Raw genomic sequence first — 18,204 nt, forward strand, 5'->3', positions numbered from 1 at the left:
TCTCCCAAATTAAAACGATCACCTCTGGAAGATAAATGGTTAAAACATTAAACTGACTTCAAAGCTGAACTTTAGTCAAAATATAGTAAAGATATAAAGTCATCACAGCCCAAGAGTCTACTGCTGGTGCCACTTTGCATTGGAAACCAGCTGCCCATCCAGCTGAACGAACGGACCCCCATCAGTTAATTAGTTAACTGCTGGTTTGCAATGCAATGTGACAGCAACAGCACATGTTCAATTCTTGCACCGGCTAAGGTTACTGGGAAAGTTATGACTCTTGACCTCTCCCCTTGCCTGAGGCTTGGTGACCCTCAGGTTTAAATCACCACCGGTCATCTCTTTCTAATGAAAAAGCAGCCCCACGGACCTCTAAGGCTATGGTGACTTCACCTATCAAGACATACATGCTTGTGAAGAAAATAAAGCACAAATCAAACTATAATAAAATAAATTACATTGTTCTCAGCTTGGAGTTTACTATTCCCCACTTTGCAGGTACAGGAAAGTCGACTGAATAAACCAGGTGTTAGGTCAAAAATGTCCTAAAAAACTATTCACCTGTAGTCAAGAATGATTTGATCACCATAAGATTATGTGTTGGTCAGAGGTGAAATATTTCAGAAATGCATATAAGTAGTCAACTCTTATCTGTTGCACAGATTCCATCAATATTTTGTTCATTTAATTTCTTCAATCCATGAGAAACTTGACAAAGGTCTTGCAGCTTTGAAACAAGCACTTATGATCCTTATACACGTTTACTACCAACTGTTGTTTCTGACGGTAGCTTAACAAAAAACTTTGTGATTAGTTTTAAAATGTATAACATACCACTTTTTTTGTTGCTCATCTTCGACATTCATAGAAATTTTCAAAAATACCAAATAATTTAGTTTCTCCACATTAGATTTGTGGAGGAAAACTGAATACTTTGATGCACTAAATGTATAAATGAAAATCTGAAAATCACCTGAATAACCATTATCATCAACATCAACACCTCCAGTAATGGATTGGCCAAATGCGCGCAGAACATTATTAATTCGTAGTCCATGGATTCGCTGTAAGAGTTTGAAATCAAAATTATGATCAACCAGTTTTAACCTTTTAATACATCAAAATGTTCAATATTTCTGATTCTATGACTCTTACTGGGCCATAATTTTTCTAAGATTCCATGGTGATTAATTGAATTCCCAGCCCTAGCTTTTGAAATATTTCTTCGCCTCTTGCCTGGGAGGCCATCAACCACTCTTTGCTCTAATAGCTCCTACATACCCACCGCAGCTATCCTTCATCCATCCCTACCCAGGTGGATTTCCTGATAAAATCATTAAATCCTGGAAAAGAACTAATAGATGGACATGCTAGGGGCAAGAAGGACTTCCAAGTCTCGGAGGATACACCAGTGCCCTAAAGAAAGGGACAATCCCACCTGATTGGAATAGACCTTAAACAGACAAGTGACAAACTTATTCACTAAGGGTCAATATCAGAAAACCAGAGACTGAAACTTAAGTTATTCCATGGCTGGAATGACCAGATTGAACAATATTGATTTCTTTATTTTCAAATTTCAGAAATGCACTCTCTGCTACTACTTAAGCAGGATCTATCTTGGGTTCTACTTTATTGATGAAATGCTGTGACTTTGTATCTGAAGTCTACACCAAAATTTATGAAATTAAATGTGACATGGTTTACTTGTTCAACACAGATATCTGGAAGGCCAAGTTTTAGATCAAATTAAATTTCAACCACTTACTTGAGAAAAGCTGGACAATATCCCCTCCTCATTTCCATTGTAAATATAAATAGCACCCTGCTGATCCTCTTCTTGGGGAGCTCCAATTGCTATATCTGTCATGGAATTAAACAAAGTGAATTAGAGTCTTGGAGACGTAGAGATATACAGCACTGAAACAGACCCTTTGGTCCAACTCATCCATCCCGAGCAGATATCCTGAATTAATCTACTCCTATTTGCCAACATTTGACCCATACTCCTCCAAACCCTTCCTATTCATATACCATCCAGATACCTTTTAAACATTGTAATTGAATCAGCCTCCACCACTTCCTCTGGCAGCTCATTCCATCCTCTGCATGAAAAGTTTCCCTTCATGTCCCTTTTTAATCTTTCTGCTCTCACCTTAAACCTATGTCCTCTAGTTTTGGACTTCCCCACCCCAGGGAAAGGGCTCTGACTATTCACCCTATCTGTGTCCTTTATGGTTTTATAAGCCTCTATAAAGGTTACCCCTCAGCCTCCAACACTCCAGGGAGAATAGCCCCACCATATTCAGCCTCTCCCTGTAGCTCAAAACCTCCGACCCTGGCAACATCTATGTAAGTCTTTTCTGAACCCTCTCAAGTTTCACAACATCTTCAGTGCACTCATGACTCAAATGCCTCCTGCACAACTATAACCGTAATGCTTTAAAACAACCACAACTCCATTTACATAATGTGTCTAACAAGGTTGAACGTTCCTAAGATTATTCCTTATGTGAAATGATGCAATGCCGAAAAGTAATTTCCCCAACCATGAATTTTACATGTCCCAAACCTGCATATCCATCTTCATTAATGTCTCCAAGGTCCACGATTGCCTCTCCAAATCTTGCTGCGTAAGAATTTCTTCCAACTAACTCCATCGCCAGCTCTTCCATCACTCCCTTTTACAAAAACAATACCTCTCAAGACTATATCATTGGAGATTTATTAAATACTTATTAAGTCAAGAGAACTTCTTCAAATCTTACCCATCCATTATTCAAGTAAACGTATACCCTCCCTTCTTCTCTGATTATGCTGTACATGGGGGCTCCCACTAACAGGTCTGAGAAGCCATCTGAATTCAGATCCACCGCACAAACTGATGAGCCGAAGTACGAGCCAAGCTTAAAGAAAAAGTAACTAGTGAAACACTATAACCTTTACAGAACCACAGAATTAAATAATACTTGAATGCCATACCATTTTACCCTTTGCCGTGAAAATGATTTTCAACGTCTGTTCATGCTGTTCAAAAATGTAGACCTGCAAAAATAATTTCAATCATCAGACAAATCACATCTTTCATTTTTTGTCTTTTGCATAATTTGAAGGAAGGAAAGTTTCATTTTTCAACACTGTATTACTGAGAAATTTATGTACTGAGTAACCCAACCACATTATCCATTGGATATGTACCAAAAAGCAAAACTATTTGGCCATATTCCAAATTTCAGTCACACCACCACAGCAATGGAACAGTTCTCAAAATTACAAATAATATCCCTGATTACTGTTGTGCATTATCTGTGCAAATTTCCTGAATGACGACATGATTGACACGAACACAGTTCTCCAATCTCTCTCTTCCATTTTCCATTTTACTAACTTCTGGACTGTCCTCATCTGCAATTTGCACCTTGGAAATACCATATGAAGCAATCGAACATGCTTCTATCCTTACGACAATGCTATCTAAAACTTCACCTCCAGCAGCCTTCTCACCACTCAACTGCCCCAGTGCTGTCATGCATCTTTTCCACTTTCAGGTAAGTGGCTACATCCTTCAGTTAAACACTGGGAAGACTGACACCTTTACCCGTAGCCTCCACCACAGTTTCAGCATCCCTGTGGTATATTTCATCTCACTCCTGCCACTATCTCAATTCAAACCATACTATTCAAAGTCTCAGCATTTTGCTGAGCTCAGACCAATGCTTCTAACTCCCTCTACTCTCAGTCGCAAATACCGTGCACTTCTACCTCCACAATTATCATTAATCTTTGTCTTAACCTATCTGCTGCTCTAAATTCCAATATTCCAAAAACTATGGCAGTCTACATCCCACATCAACGCATCAAAAATTCTAACTGAGCACTGTATCAGATCCTGCTCACTCATCTACTGTCCCTGTTAATCTGCAATGGATCCTGATCTCCTAACACCTCCAATTACACATTTGTACACTTGTATGTACAAGCATCTCCCCCCACTTAAAAGCACTTATCAACTTTGGTTCCCTTGCCTCTTCTTCATTACCATTCATGCCACATCTTTCGCTGGAATTTATTTGGCCTGCCTACTCAATCTTGCAACTATCTGATACAGCTGCAAATGCTGTACACCAGATTCATTTCAGAGCTACTACTGAGCAACTGCATCCCAAACGTATGCTCATTCTCTCTAGAGTCCACTGACGTACGCAGAAACCATGACTCCTGCCATTAGAATCATGAGCTCAATAAAGAAAGGGGCATGGCAGTCAGATCTGGAAGAAATGGAACTGGGGCACGGTTGGCTGGACCTCCAAGACATTAATGAGTGGGTATGCAGGAGAAAGGATTCAAAGCCATATTACAGTGTGCAAATGAGAAAAGCGCACGCCAGTAATTCGCTCATATTAGGAATTATGGCAAGTCAGCAGAGAAACAGATGAGGTAAAACAATTTCTTTTTAACTTCTTCCAGTCAACCTCTGTGTTCCTTCCTTATACACTTTTCAAATGCTACCTTCTCTCTACTGGTCAAGAGCAAAAGGTTGAGCATAAATTTGTATATCAAATATCATGAAAAGTCTATCAACTTAGTTTAGAAGTTTCATGCTGAATGGTGTTGAAAAGTCAGTCCAAGTAGGGAGAAAAGTGGAGAACTGAGTCTTGAAGAGAAGCTGGATTTGTTAATGTACCAAATCCAGCTTCTCTTCAAGACTCATTTCTCCACTTTTCTCCCTACTTGGACTGACTTTTCAACACCATTCAGCATGAAACTTCTAAACTAAGTTTAGAATGAATGGGACTAAATAATCATTCTTAACATCTACTAGAATTTCCCCATGTTAGATATTTAATTTCATCAGACTGAATTTGGAAGGAACAAAAATGAATAATTTGGGAAAGCAAAGCTATCATATTGAAAACTGTTTCAAAGAATGAACTTCTGATGTAATCTAACCTCAGGCATTCACATCATTTTTATAGCTGCAGAGCAGAATGCATAAGTTCTCATCTTGAAGACATTGTACCTGAAGGAACTATTTTAAAAGAAATTAAAATCCTTACTTGACCAGTTAATTCCTGTTGAGGTGCCCCTCCTACAATCTCTGTGCTGTTTGGAGAAGTAAAGTGTCCTGCACTAACAGCATAACCTGGGAATCAATACAATGTTGTTATACATCACATCAAGATACACAGGTTTACACTTATAACTTTTGGATCAAATCTCATTCATAACACCATGATGGATCATGGCTGAACAGTTCTGGAAGCTACAAGGGAAACTGGAAGATTAATTACCAATTATAAATGACGAGCATATGAAAACAATCAAGCAAGCACAAGCAGTTACCATGAATTGGAGTGGTAATTTTGAAGTTTCCTGCAGCTAAATATACACTTGCAAAAGTGACGTCATAACATTCAATATTATTCAACTATGGCATTGATCTCACCCAAACACCCAATGATACAATTTGCTGGCAACTCCAATATTTAGGCTGTGATAAGGAAAAACTTCTTTGCTCAGAGAATTGTTAGGATTTGGAATGTGCTTCCCAAGAGAGTGGTGGAGGTAGATTCCTTAGGAGGCTTCAAAGGACAGCTGGATATATATTTGCTAATGATTAATTCAGAGTGCTGCATAAATAGAGCTGGAGAATGGGATTATCTGAATAGCTCTTTCAGGAGTCAGTGCAGATGTAATGGGGCGAATGGAGTGGATTAGACATGGGAACTCAGTCTGGGTGGGATGCTCTTCGGAGGGGCGGCGTGGACTTGTTGGGCCAAATGGTCTGTTTCTATACTGTAGGAATCCTATGCATGTGTCCTGTGCTGTAAAATTCTATGATTCTATGATTGCCTCATGCTTTGCAACTGCATTAAGTCTGGGTCAACAGCTGTGCAAGCACATCTTAAACATATAAATCTTTTTGAGTTCTATAGTCATCTATCATATCCAGTTATTTTTCCAGATATCTCCTTTTATAATCACCTTAACATACATTCTATTTCTGAGCATTCACCTGCACTAGAACATGGAACTAATCTGTCTTTGGTTTTAACATCACATGTCGGCAACCTGAACACTCAACCCTCCAATAAGGACAAACTCACATTTGCAGAGCTTTCAGTCCTTGGGTTTTCAGGGATCCCAGAAAGTTTCACAATTAATTTATTATTTCTGAATTAAACAAATGCCGCAGCACAATTCCACACACAATGAATGAACAGTCAGTTCACCAATGTTTTTCTCTTGGTGCTGCTGACAGTAGTATGTTTAGCAGGACACTGGAAAATTCCCAATTCATCAAATAGCATCATGTGATCACATATATATATATATCTCAGCAAACCTTTGAGTTATGTATCATCTGAAACACAGCACTTCTGACAATCCAAAACACTCTCAGTGTTATACTGATATTCATAGTGGACTAAAGCAGCAAAAACACAACAAACATGTTAAAATACATAAACTGGTTTCTGGTTAATATCAAAGAAGAAAGTTATAGACCTTTCATTAGGAATAGCAAGGTTCTTCTAAGATTTACCCAGCATCGAGCTGGAGCTACATTTAGTTCTTAAAGTGCTTACATTCATCATGTGTACAAAACAGGTCTCATGATGATCAAGTGTTGCATACCTAGGTAGCTTCCATACTGAACTATATTTTCATCATCCGTGTAAAAGAGCAAAGAATCTGTCTTTTCATTCTTGACAGCAACAGTTCCAGTCCAATAATGAGATCCAGGAGCTCCCATTATGATTAACTCCTAGAGCACAAAATGTGGTTAACATATTGCACATATTCATTAAGATTCATTATTATGTAAGAAGCAATTACCACTTACCTCAGTCAGAAAGCTAGCAATTCCTGCCTGACATAATTCTCTTTCTTGATCTTTCCATCTATTTTCTAACAAAAGAAAATGAATTTCACCGTCACTCAAGAATGTTTTATTTTGCGTGTATCAATTCATCTCTCAATTAAGTATGAAGAAGAAATATCAAAAAGCACAAGGAGTTCCCAAAATGCAGTCCAACAAGTGGCCAATATTCTGTGGTGGAATTTGCAATCCCAGTGGAAAGCTTTTTTTTCATGAATCATAGGCCTATAATTTCCCAGCTAACTACTCTGGAGTGCCAGATCACAGGCTCATTTTCAATAATAATTGCAACATTAATTTCTCAAAGTACAAGCAATATCCAGGCTGTGAACGGACTCCAGAACAGAACCTGCTTACAAGTCAATTTGTATGCAGTTCGGAACACAGTGCAGGACAATGTAGAGGGACTGTTCGTAAGTATAGGAAATGGTCATACATCAAGTTTTTAAAATTACACACTTGTATGGAATTGCAGTGTTAAATATGAACATTCACAAGTTGGACATTGTAAAATCAGAGCACCCCTGCACACACAAAGTAAAACACCATGTAACAAATAATGACACACAAACGGCGATAAAGCAATTACTCTCAACAAGCACATCAATCTTGCCCATTCAGCTATCACCTTTTCCAAGCCAAATGATACTTGAAGAAATTTGAATGCCACAACGGTCATTATTCATATAAAGTGGAATCCAAGTGAAGCACTCCTTCCCAAAATTATGTGTTGCCAATACCTTTTGTGCATTGTTTATTAAAAAGAATCAGCCCCAAGAAGCAGCTCTTCCAATTGTTGGAGTAAAAGCAGTAAGAAATCAGGCCAAGAATACTTTTGTGTGTTGCTGAAAGCACAGTGTTTCCTCATTAATTTCTTCACCCTCCTCCTCCTCCTAATTTGTACATTAATGATATAGCCACATATGCCCAGCAATAGAAAGCCTTCTGCAAGCCAGTTGGTGAAGTAGGAGCTAGACAGGAATTTTGTTTTTGGATGACAGGTTTATTTATACATGTGTTACCTATCTTCTACCCCTTATCCTCACTAAGTAATGTCCTTCACCTGTGATTCTTAACAATGCAAACACAGTATTAAGGATTCAATATAGTGGGGTTCATAGAGTGTTGTCAACTGCTTATGGCATTTTGATTCCACTTTCCTTTAATCAATGCAAGATTTCTCATGGTGACACACTTACAGCCAAGTAGGCCAACTCTAATGCTTATTCAAACATCAATTCCAACGCATCCATCTTTATGGTATATCATATTGAAGGAAAACACTTGGGCAAGTATATTGCTCAAGTAAAGAGCAAGCAAATAGGAAAGCACCTCATCAAAGGCCTCTGTGCAAACCCTTGTGTGCAATGGGATTGCTACAGAAGTGAGTTGTGACTTATGAGCACAGGCTTTTCATGCAATCGTTTTAGAATGTTCAGATTTTCATACACGGCCCGTCAGAAACTGTGCAGAGGTGGTGCTCTGACACAAACACAGAAATTGCTGGAAAAACTCTGCAGATGTGGCTGGAGAGTAAGCTGAATTAATGTTTTGGGTCCAGTGATCCTTCAGAACTAATAGTTCTAACATCTGTCCAAAAATGCAATAGTTAAAACAGCCTGACACACAAGAGCCAATGGCAACTCCATCTGCATCAAGAGGTCGGCATGTGATTACTTGTGTAGCCTACAACGCTGTGTACCTTACGAAAGCCTGACGCCTATTGTTAATTAAGAATCATACAGTCATGGTGAGCTACAGCACTGAAAGAAGTCTGCACCAGTAAAAATAAGCCACCTAATTATACCATTGCCATTTCCCAGCACTTAGCTCATAATGTTGAGCACCTTGACATCACAGATGCTCATATAAAAATATTTTAAACATTGAGGGTTTCTGTCTCTCTGACTTAAAGGCAGTGAGTTCCAGCCTTGGAATGGAAAAGAAAATCCCCATCTTCTCCAAACTTCTGCACCTTACCTTAAATCTATTCCGCCTGGTCACTGATCCCTCCATCAAGGGGAAAACCTTTACCCACCAACCCTATCAAAGACCTTGTAATTTTTGCAAACAAGAATTTTGTCACTTACTTTTGTGCATCAGTGGACCATAAACAGATTGTCATGGCAGCAAATGCTGACTTTCAAGGACCAGACAAGGACAAAAGTCAGAAATGGGAGTAATAGAAGTGATTGGCAGAGGAATTACAGGCCAGAATCAAACAAGGCCACAGTAAAAGATGTTAAGAATGCAACAAGGAACGTTAAAAAGATAAGAGTTAAGGCTTTGTGCCTGAATGCACGGAGCATTCAAAATAAAGTGGATGAATTAGTCACATAAATCGACGTGAACAGGAAACAAGACTGCAGGGTGACCAGGAATGGAAACTGAACATCCAGGGCCAGTGTATTTAGGAAAGGACAAACAAATAAAGAAAAGGCTGGAGAGTTGCTTCCGTGGATAAAGAGGATACAAACACAATATTGAGGAAAGATATTACCTGTGTGGGCAGAATCGAGAAATACCAAGGTGCAAAACATATTAGTGGGATGGTATATGGGTCACCAAGCTGTACTGGTGATGTTGGAAATGACATTAAAAATGAAATCAGAGATGCATTTGGTAAAGGAAAATCTGTAACTGTGGGTGACTTTAATCTGCATCTAGATTGCAAACTAATCACAATACCAGAGAAACGGAATTCCAAGAGAGTATTCAAGATAGTTTTCTGGACCAATACATTGAGGAGGCAAACTAGAGGACAGGCCATCTTTGATTGTGAGTAGTGCAATGAAAAGGGAATAATTGGTAATGCAGTTTTGAGAGAGATCCCTTGGAGATGCATGGCCGTAATATGGAGAGTGTAAGACAGGATTGTGTCTATAAGCGAGGCTTTCTGTGCTGCTTCTTTTCTGAATTCCCTAGATTAACTGAAAAAAAAGATGTGGACAATTTGAGCAGATCATTACACTCAAAGATCATGGAAAAACTGATGGGGAGAGGAAGATATTAAGAGACAATGGCAAGAAAGAGATCATAACCCAGAGTTAGTAGGAGCTGCAGATGCTGGAGAATCTGAGATAGCCAATAGTGACTGGGTTTCACCGATGTGCTCAAGCTTTGGATTGTGTCGCATGGGCAATTGAGATGACCGAGCCCATCAGCCTGAAGGAACAAATTATCCTACACACGGCTCCTTGGTCTAATGGCCTTACTGTGGTTGGGAAAATTAAAAGCAGTATCAGACAGCCATAGAGATAACTGGGAACGTGTTCTACTCCCGGCATTAAAGCATACAGGCGTAGTGATAGACATAGTAGTAAACTTGGCAGGACTGACGGTAAAAGAGGGGAATGAGCAAGACTGTGAAAGACAGACTGACAGGTTTGCTTATGAACCATTAAAAGAAGGAGATGGAGTGTCTGAGTTATGGATCCAGGGAATATTACAAGAAAACGCCCCGGACTGCTTGCGCAGTGTTAGATGTCGAGTGAAATTTGATGGTAGGAGGGCAGATTCCTGGGAGTTACTCAGCCTAAGTAGCAGAATTAAAAGCCCTAACAGCAGCCCTGAAATTAGCCAAGGTCAGAGAGTGAACCTATACAAGGTAGTAATTATGCCCTTGGGATGGTGCATGATTATATGATGGCTGGGCTCAGAAAGGGTACATCATCTCATTCAGGGGTGGTTGGGGGGGCACATACAACACAAACAATAGGTTAAGGATTTGGTGGAAGCAGTTAAGTTGTCGCGTGAAGCAACAGTAATTAAGATTAAAACCCATAGGCAGGTAGAAACCCCACCACAAAAGGGCAATGAGCATGCAGTTAAGGCGGCTAAAATGCCTACTGAAACAGCACAGGCATTTGAGGAAGTGTCAGTAGCAGCAATTACAGAAGTAAAAGGAGAAAATTTAAAGACACTCCTAGAAACAGCCCCACAAGAAGAGAAGCAGAAACGGAAAAAGGGAGGAGCAAAGAGAGGACAAGCCAGAGTGTGGAAGATACGGGATCATGTAACGACAGTGCACTGCATAAGACAAACCTCATTAAAAATACATCATAGTCTGGGCAGGATAAAACGTGATATCAGATGTCCTGTTGTTGGTGGTGGTCTAGAATAGGGAGAGATACAGGAAAATTCTGTCGAAAGCGTGTAGTTTGTGCACAGTGAGCTCCAGGGAAAACAATCAAACTAAAATTAAACCATCAGTCGAGACCCATGGCAATAATTGCAGATGGATTTTACAGGATTCCTGCCCCGATCCCAGGGAAAGAAATACAGTTTGGTCAAAATAGATAGATTTACTCAATGAGTGGAAGCACTTCCATGTAGAGATTGTTTATTGGGAGTGTCCAGAACTAGGAGTCATGGTTTAAGGATAAGGGACAAATCTTTTAAGACTGAGATGAAGAGAAATTTCTTCACCCAGAGAGCGGTGAACCAGTGAAATTCACTGTCACAGAATGAGGTCGAGACTGGTTATAACACGTGTGGCAAAAAGGAAGTGGGGGAAGGGCATGATTAGGCTATTATTGAGCTTGATAATGAGCCACAGTGGTAATAAAAGGTAGAATAGGCTCGAGGGGCCAAATGGCCTACTCCTACCTTCTATGTTTCTAAGCTATGGTTCTCTTCACAGCCACAAGAAATAGAGGTAAATCTATCAACTCAAGTCAAGAAAAATACCTTATGTAATTTCTGACAACTTCTTACCACCAATGCTACACTTCTCCCAATTTATTTGAATTAAATAAAGTACTATTACCACCAAGGTAATGGCAAAATCACTGCCAAACATTTTCTGTAAAAGCCATTTACCAAATGATAGAAGGCAACATTGACTGCGATCAAAAGGCTTTATTTAGAAGACAGTTACTTTTGTCAAACAATCTGCTGAAATTATATATTTTTACTTTCTTACCTCTAAAACATGGTATCAGTGGCATATCTTGAGAAGGCTGCAAGTCAGTTGGAATTTTAAAACACAACCCAAGAGGCCGTTTATCAAACGCCTGGTAAAACACATTTTTCCACCGATGTGCACAGGCCTTTTAAAAAAATATTTTGGATGTCAAATGCAATATAAATAATTCAGTGTGCTAATAAATATCAAAAGAACTGTGGATGCTGTAAATCAGAGACAACAACAGAATTCTGAATAAGCGCAGCAGATCTGGCAGCATCTGTGGAAAGAAATCAGAATTAATGTTTCAGGTTGAGTGTCCCTTCCACATTATCAGGCGGCACAGTAGCTCAGTGGTTAGCACTGCAGCCTCACAGCACCAGGGACCTGGGTTCGATTCCAGCCTTGGGTAACTGTCTGTGCAGAGTTTTCACATTCTCCCCGTGTCTGCGTGGGTTTCCTCTGGGTGCTCCGGTTTACTCCCACAGTCCAAAGATGTGCAGGCTAGGTGGATTGGCCATGCTAAACTACCCATAGTGTTCAGGGGTGTGTGGGATGTAGGGGGATGGGTCAGGGTGGGATGCTCCAAGGGGCGGAGATGACTTGTTGGGTCGAAGGGCCTGTTTCCACATTGTAGGGAATCTAATCTAATAACACCAAATAAGTTTTCATCTCAGGTTAAGAAAGCAACACTGAACCCAAAACATTAACTCTGTTTTCTCTCCACAGACGCTGCCAGACCTGCTGAGCTTATTCAGCAACATCTGTTTTTGTTAGTATTCCCATACATTTGTTAAATATTCATTTTGAACAACATGTAGATACCAGTATGTAGCCATCTTTCTTTGGCTGTCTTGACAAACTAACACCAAGCCACTGGTTATCTTTCTCTTCCATACAATCAAATCCACACGATTTTCCTGCTGGAATACCTGCAAAAGAAATATTGAAGTATTTACCTCTGTATCAGCATGCAACATTACATCAATGTATACAGAACACAAAAGCAACCTTAAAAGCACTGAAATCAAAACTGAACATCAAACTTTTCCTTTATTACACAAAGATTACAAATTTAGTAAAATACTTTCCAAATTAATGTGTGCCTCCTTCCCCAGGTCACCTTTTAAGGACTGACAGCAAGTGGTGCATCTTCACAATGATAAGGTTATGGTAAACAATTCCGATCCGAGAAGTTCATAGAATCACAGAATCCCTACAATGTAGAAACAGGCCATTCGGTCCAACAAGCCCACACCGTCCCTCCAAAGAGCATCCCACCCAGACTCATTCCCCTTCCCCTGCATTTCCCATGTCTAACCCACCTAACCTAAACATCCCTGAACACTATGGGCAATTTAGAATGGCCAATCCACCTACGCTGCACATCTTTGGACTGCGGGAGGAAAACGAGGCACCTGGTGGAAACCCTCACAGACACAGGGAGAATGTACAAACTCCACACAGGCAGTTGCCCAAGGCTGCAAGCGAACCTGGGTATCTGATGCTGTGAGGCAGTAGTGCTAACCAGTGAGCCGTGCCATGGAGATAGGTTTCTTCAGGTTCTGCAGGGTTGCTCTGCACTGATCATAGAATGGGCCAACCAATGAAAGTCCAACTTCCAGACACTAATTAGCTGCATTATGACATTCACTGAGGCTGCATAGGTCTCACTGTGGCCACACTGCCCTCACACAGGACGGTAACAGAAGGATTCATTCACCAGCTGTAGAGGGTGGTCATGCTATATCTCACCCAGTAGCCTGCCTCTGAAACCCACGTGGGCCAAATATGGGTGCGGTGAACTGGCACAGGATGAAAATGGTGTAACCTCAGACGATCGTGAACTGCATCTTCTGGACAGGGTCATATTTGGGAGAAGGTCACACACAAGTGGCGCATGAATAGAGCCATAGTCTCAGGGTGATTGTAGAACACGTAAAAATGAACATGAAATCTCTACTTTTAATATGTGGGACTTGTGGAACCGCGTACATGCATTTGAACGCATCCTGTGCCACAGGGAATCCCACTCATTCACCAAAGCTGTGTGCTTCCACTACTGTTTCTTATCTCTGATTATGTAAGAAAATGATAAAATCCACCTCCTTCTGTCACCTTCCTGATACAGTGATGTAAAGATCTCACAGTAAAGTGGAAGCAGCAATTTATCTAGACAATACAATCTTGTTGCCACTTGCAGCACCAACCTCACCCCTGGTTGTAGAGGTGGTTGAGTTCAGTGATTATGATGACCCCTTTGCTAGCAAAAAGCCTGGACATTTTTTTCAGTGCAATGCCCCTTTAAGAGCAAAGCAGTCTGGGGACATCTTGAAATAGAATTCGTTAGTTTCTTGATTCTGAGATCATTAGATCCCAAGAAACATGCATGTGATCTGGGGTTGCAGTGATGATAAACAGCTAAAATCAAGAGGTCATTGTTGGAAGACTGGTAATATATGCAAAGAGTGAGACAGTGAGACTTGCTCTGAACAGAAATAGTGCTCTGTTTGTAGTTATCAAACAGATCCTCACATTGAAGCAGGGTTCCAAGAATAGAAAGAGTCTGTGTTACTGTGTGTTATACAGTTGCAAAGAACAATGAGAAGTAACTGAACAATTTACATAACCAGAAAGAAGCAGGAGTGGAAGTACACAGCTTTGGTGACTGAGTGGTATGGGTTAAATGAAAAATGATAGCCAGGGCACTGGGAAGACTCTTCTGTTCTTATAATAATGCTGTTGGATCTGATATGCCCATCTAAACAGAGATAGGATTTTGTTTTTACATCTCATTGATAAAATCAAGATATTAATGGAAGGGTAACGGATGTATAGGTTCTTTTTACAGCTTTTTCTTAAATAAACCAAGTAGTAAAAGTTTGATCAGAGGTAATGGGAACTGCAGATGCTGGAGAATCCGAGATAACAAAGTGTGGAGCTGGATGAACACAGTAGGCCCAGCAGCATCTTAGGAACACAAAAGCTGACATTTCAGGCCTAGACCCTTCATCAGAAAAAGTAAAAGTTTGCTCAGGAAGTGGAGTGGGGAAGGCAGAAAAATAAATGAACCTTCCAACAGTATACAAACGTTCAGAAGCTAAAACTAGCAAAGTGCACTCCTTACAAGTAAAAACACAGCAAAAAGCAATTTACTCCTACAATATGGTTCATATGGACAAAAGCTAAATATAGTGCTACGCTTTGACGCAGGCATAGCTATTTGCATAACCGTTCAATTTGACTTATTTCACAGACAGTTCAAAGGCATTTGTCTGCTGCTTATAGTGAATGCTGGGACAATACTCAAGTGACAAGACAACAGCTAACACCTCACTTAAAATCAGTTTCAGTTTCTTTGCTAAGTAAGCACTAGAGAAAATAACTTATTGACCTGAGAAACCAGTTTAATATTATTCGCAAAGCACCATTGCTTATATCACATCACCTGAAACTGGGGTGAAGAGTTGAAACGTCAAGTGTACAAGTAGCCCTGGGACACTCTGGCACTCACTGGAAAGCATCCATTATGCATTGAACAGCTGTACACCAATGGACTAATTTTAGTTTTGAATGCACAACAGGAGACCTGAGCCATTTTCACAGACAGGCTGTCTTTGCGAGCTGCCAGCAAATGGAGACTGCAGGAAATCTGCCGAAATTGTTCAGCTGCTTTATTTGACAGACAGCAACTGAGCACAAGGGCATTGGCCACAATTGGATGTAATGAATTAAATCACTTACTTCAAATGAGACAGGTAATAAAGTCTGGCTTGGAGGAGTTTGTGGGGAAGCTGCAAGAGCTCAAGACAGGTAGGGCTGGGCAAGGGCAGAAGACAGAGGGGCTCTGCTCTATCTGCAGCAATTAATAAATGTGTGAGTGAAAGAGATGCTAGAACGGATTACATTAGGAGCAGTTGTAAGAATTCAGGTGCAAATCAAGATTAAAACATGTACCAAAGAAGATTGGTATTTGACTTGAAATAATCACTCCTCCTCTCTCCCAGATGCTGCCAGATTCGCTGAGTTTCTCAAGCATCCAGTTCATGTTTCAGAGTTCCAACATTCCAAGTACCTCGCTTTTATTAATAACGTATCCACTAAGGTATACAACAGGGAGTCCATCCATGTTCCCAGTTTTACAATGAGACAGGAATTAAAAGCTATCCCAAGTCTCTAACAATGGGGAAGTAATGAAGAGCAGACATAACAGGACATGGTGGGTGATCTCATGCTTCTCGAGGGTTGTTGGAGCTGTCCTCATCCAGGGAAGAGGAGTGTATTCCATCAAAACCCTGAATTGTGTCTTGTAGATGGTGGATAGGCTTTGGGGTGTCAGCAGGTGAGTTATTGGCTGCAGGATTCCTAGCCTCTGACCTGCTCTTGCAGTCATTGTCTGTGTATGTCAAGTCCAGTTAATTTTCTGGTCAATGGTAAATCCCAGGATGTTGATGATGGGGGATTCACGCAACACCGGTGAAAGTCAAGGGGCGGTGGTTAGACTTGCGTTTACCGGAGATCACTGTTGCCAGGCTTTTGTAATAGAGTAAAGCAAAGTGAGAGACTAAGGTGCTCTTCACACAGCCAGTGTGGACATGACGGGCCAAATGACCTTCTTCTGTGCCATTATCATTCTATATTTCTATATTTGTGGGACCAATGACCTGCCATCAGACTAATGGAACTAGTGTCTTTGAAGTTGGAACACAACTAGTCAGCTGTCAAGTGGAATTTGCTTACAAGCCATGCCATTGATTACTATGAAAAAGCACAAAATAAACAAGAAACACTGAAGAAGTTAACTTGTAAACCAAACGCATTTCATTTTCTGATATATTCTTTAAATAGTTAAAACTCAGTGTGTTCATGTGGTAGTCAAAACTTCATCAGGTTTTTAGGTCAATAAGAGTTACGTCAGGGATTGAATCAAAGTGGATTGTCACTCCCAGTAAAACAAAAGTTTGTCACTGAGAATATGGGCTGTGTGTGAAATGAAAATGATGGAGGGAAATAGCTGGAATAACTTAATAGATGTTTGGCATTTTGCATATTCTGTCTGAGTGCAGTGTGTTAGCCGAAACCACCAAAAGTGACATCCTTCTTATTGTAATAATATTGATTTTCTATTCAAAAAACAGGTTTGCAGCAATAAGCTAAGAAAGAAAAACAAAAAAAGTTTTTAAAAAATGAACTTACAAGTCCTTTATTTTGAAGTATATGAGTCTGACTAATATGACTCATCTATCAGTTCAACTGTGGCTTACAATGAAAACAAATTCTAAGTAAGCTGTTTCAAAGCACGTTTAAGGGGAGGGTTTGGGGATGGATTGATAATGTGTCAATTCACCAATGCCCAACCCTACATCATGACTTCTACATTGAAGATGACATTAGGGAGTTATAGGAAGCAAATCACGGTGTTACACCCTATATTTCTGTCCTAGCAGCATGCAATCCTAGTTCACCGTATTACTCATGTCAGCAAAAGATTAAAACAAATTTTGAAAACTACTTTGGCCTATGTCATAATATTATATTAAATGGTAAACAGCATCTGGCCTTAGGTCCTAGTATAAGTGACCTCTGATGCTCACACTGGTCATGTTTATTGGAGTTGTTTATCACATTTATATATATCAAGGAAGCTACATCAAAAGCAAGATTTAAATTAATTCAAAACCCCACGACTTGCATAGAGTTAACACTGGGCTCCTGGAGAGCATGTCAGGCGCATGCCTAATGGTGAGAGACACCACAGTGTGGCAGAAGATGCCAGGTTGGTTGCAGAAGAGGTTTCCAATGTCGTAATATTCAGAGGGAGGCAGGAATCTGATGGCATAATCCTCTAATGATTAATTGTATATCTCCAAGCAGTGTCAGGAGAGAGTAGATTGACAATTACCTGCTCATTCTTTGCAGGATTAGTTGATTAACTCCAGTCAGTTTATATAAGTTGAAAAAAATGGATATTACAGCAAATGAACTGATGCAGTACAGACCAATTGCCAGGAAGAGTCACAACATTGTATACACACGGCACATGAAGTACTTAAATGTGAACTCTTAACGGCATGGTACACAGGATCCTGGTAATATCTTAAGTCTACCACCTTCACTTCCCTTTTAGGATACCATTCCAACATTTCAGCAGCCAATGTGCCTGCTCTCACTTGACAAATTGACCTTCTAATGATCTAGTCGTCCTGTAGCCTAAAACAAGAAAGTAAGAAACAGGAGGAGAAATAGGCCATTCTGCCCTGAGCCTGCCCTGCCATTCAGTCAATTACTTCTACTCCAGGCCTTAACACTTCTTTCACACCAGATCCATATAGTTCCAATATTTCAAAAATGATCATTTATCACCCAATAAAAATGCCTAAGAGCACTTCTAATGGTGTCTGTTATGATTCCAGCTTCA

The 18,204-nt window shown here is 40.1% G+C and overlaps 1 protein-coding gene across 4 annotated transcripts in view; it reads right to left on the minus strand.

Moving 5' to 3' along the window:
* The window catches only part of itga4 (integrin alpha 4), a 144,980-nt gene that overhangs the window by 107,962 nt on the left and 18,814 nt on the right, over positions 1–18,204 (minus strand). For all 4 annotated transcript variants that reach the window (XM_048535070.1, XM_059647193.1, XM_048535071.1 and 1 more), the window contains exons 3-12: positions 12,612–12,718; positions 11,805–11,931; positions 6,845–6,909; positions 6,637–6,766; positions 5,058–5,143; positions 2,983–3,045; positions 2,769–2,906; positions 2,573–2,681; positions 1,769–1,863; positions 974–1,064 (exon numbers count right to left, since the gene is read on the minus strand). In XM_048535070.1, the coding sequence (XP_048391027.1) occupies positions 974–1,064; positions 1,769–1,863; positions 2,573–2,681; positions 2,769–2,906; positions 2,983–3,045; positions 5,058–5,143; positions 6,637–6,766; positions 6,845–6,909; positions 11,805–11,931; positions 12,612–12,718 (1,011 nt within the window). The remainder of the gene's footprint in view (positions 1–973; positions 1,065–1,768; positions 1,864–2,572; positions 2,682–2,768; positions 2,907–2,982; positions 3,046–5,057; positions 5,144–6,636; positions 6,767–6,844; positions 6,910–11,804; positions 11,932–12,611; positions 12,719–18,204) is intronic.

Source organism: Stegostoma tigrinum, chromosome 7 (assembly GCF_030684315.1).
Source record: "Stegostoma tigrinum isolate sSteTig4 chromosome 7, sSteTig4.hap1, whole genome shotgun sequence".
Taxonomy (NCBI): domain Eukaryota; kingdom Metazoa; phylum Chordata; class Chondrichthyes; order Orectolobiformes; family Stegostomatidae; genus Stegostoma; species Stegostoma tigrinum.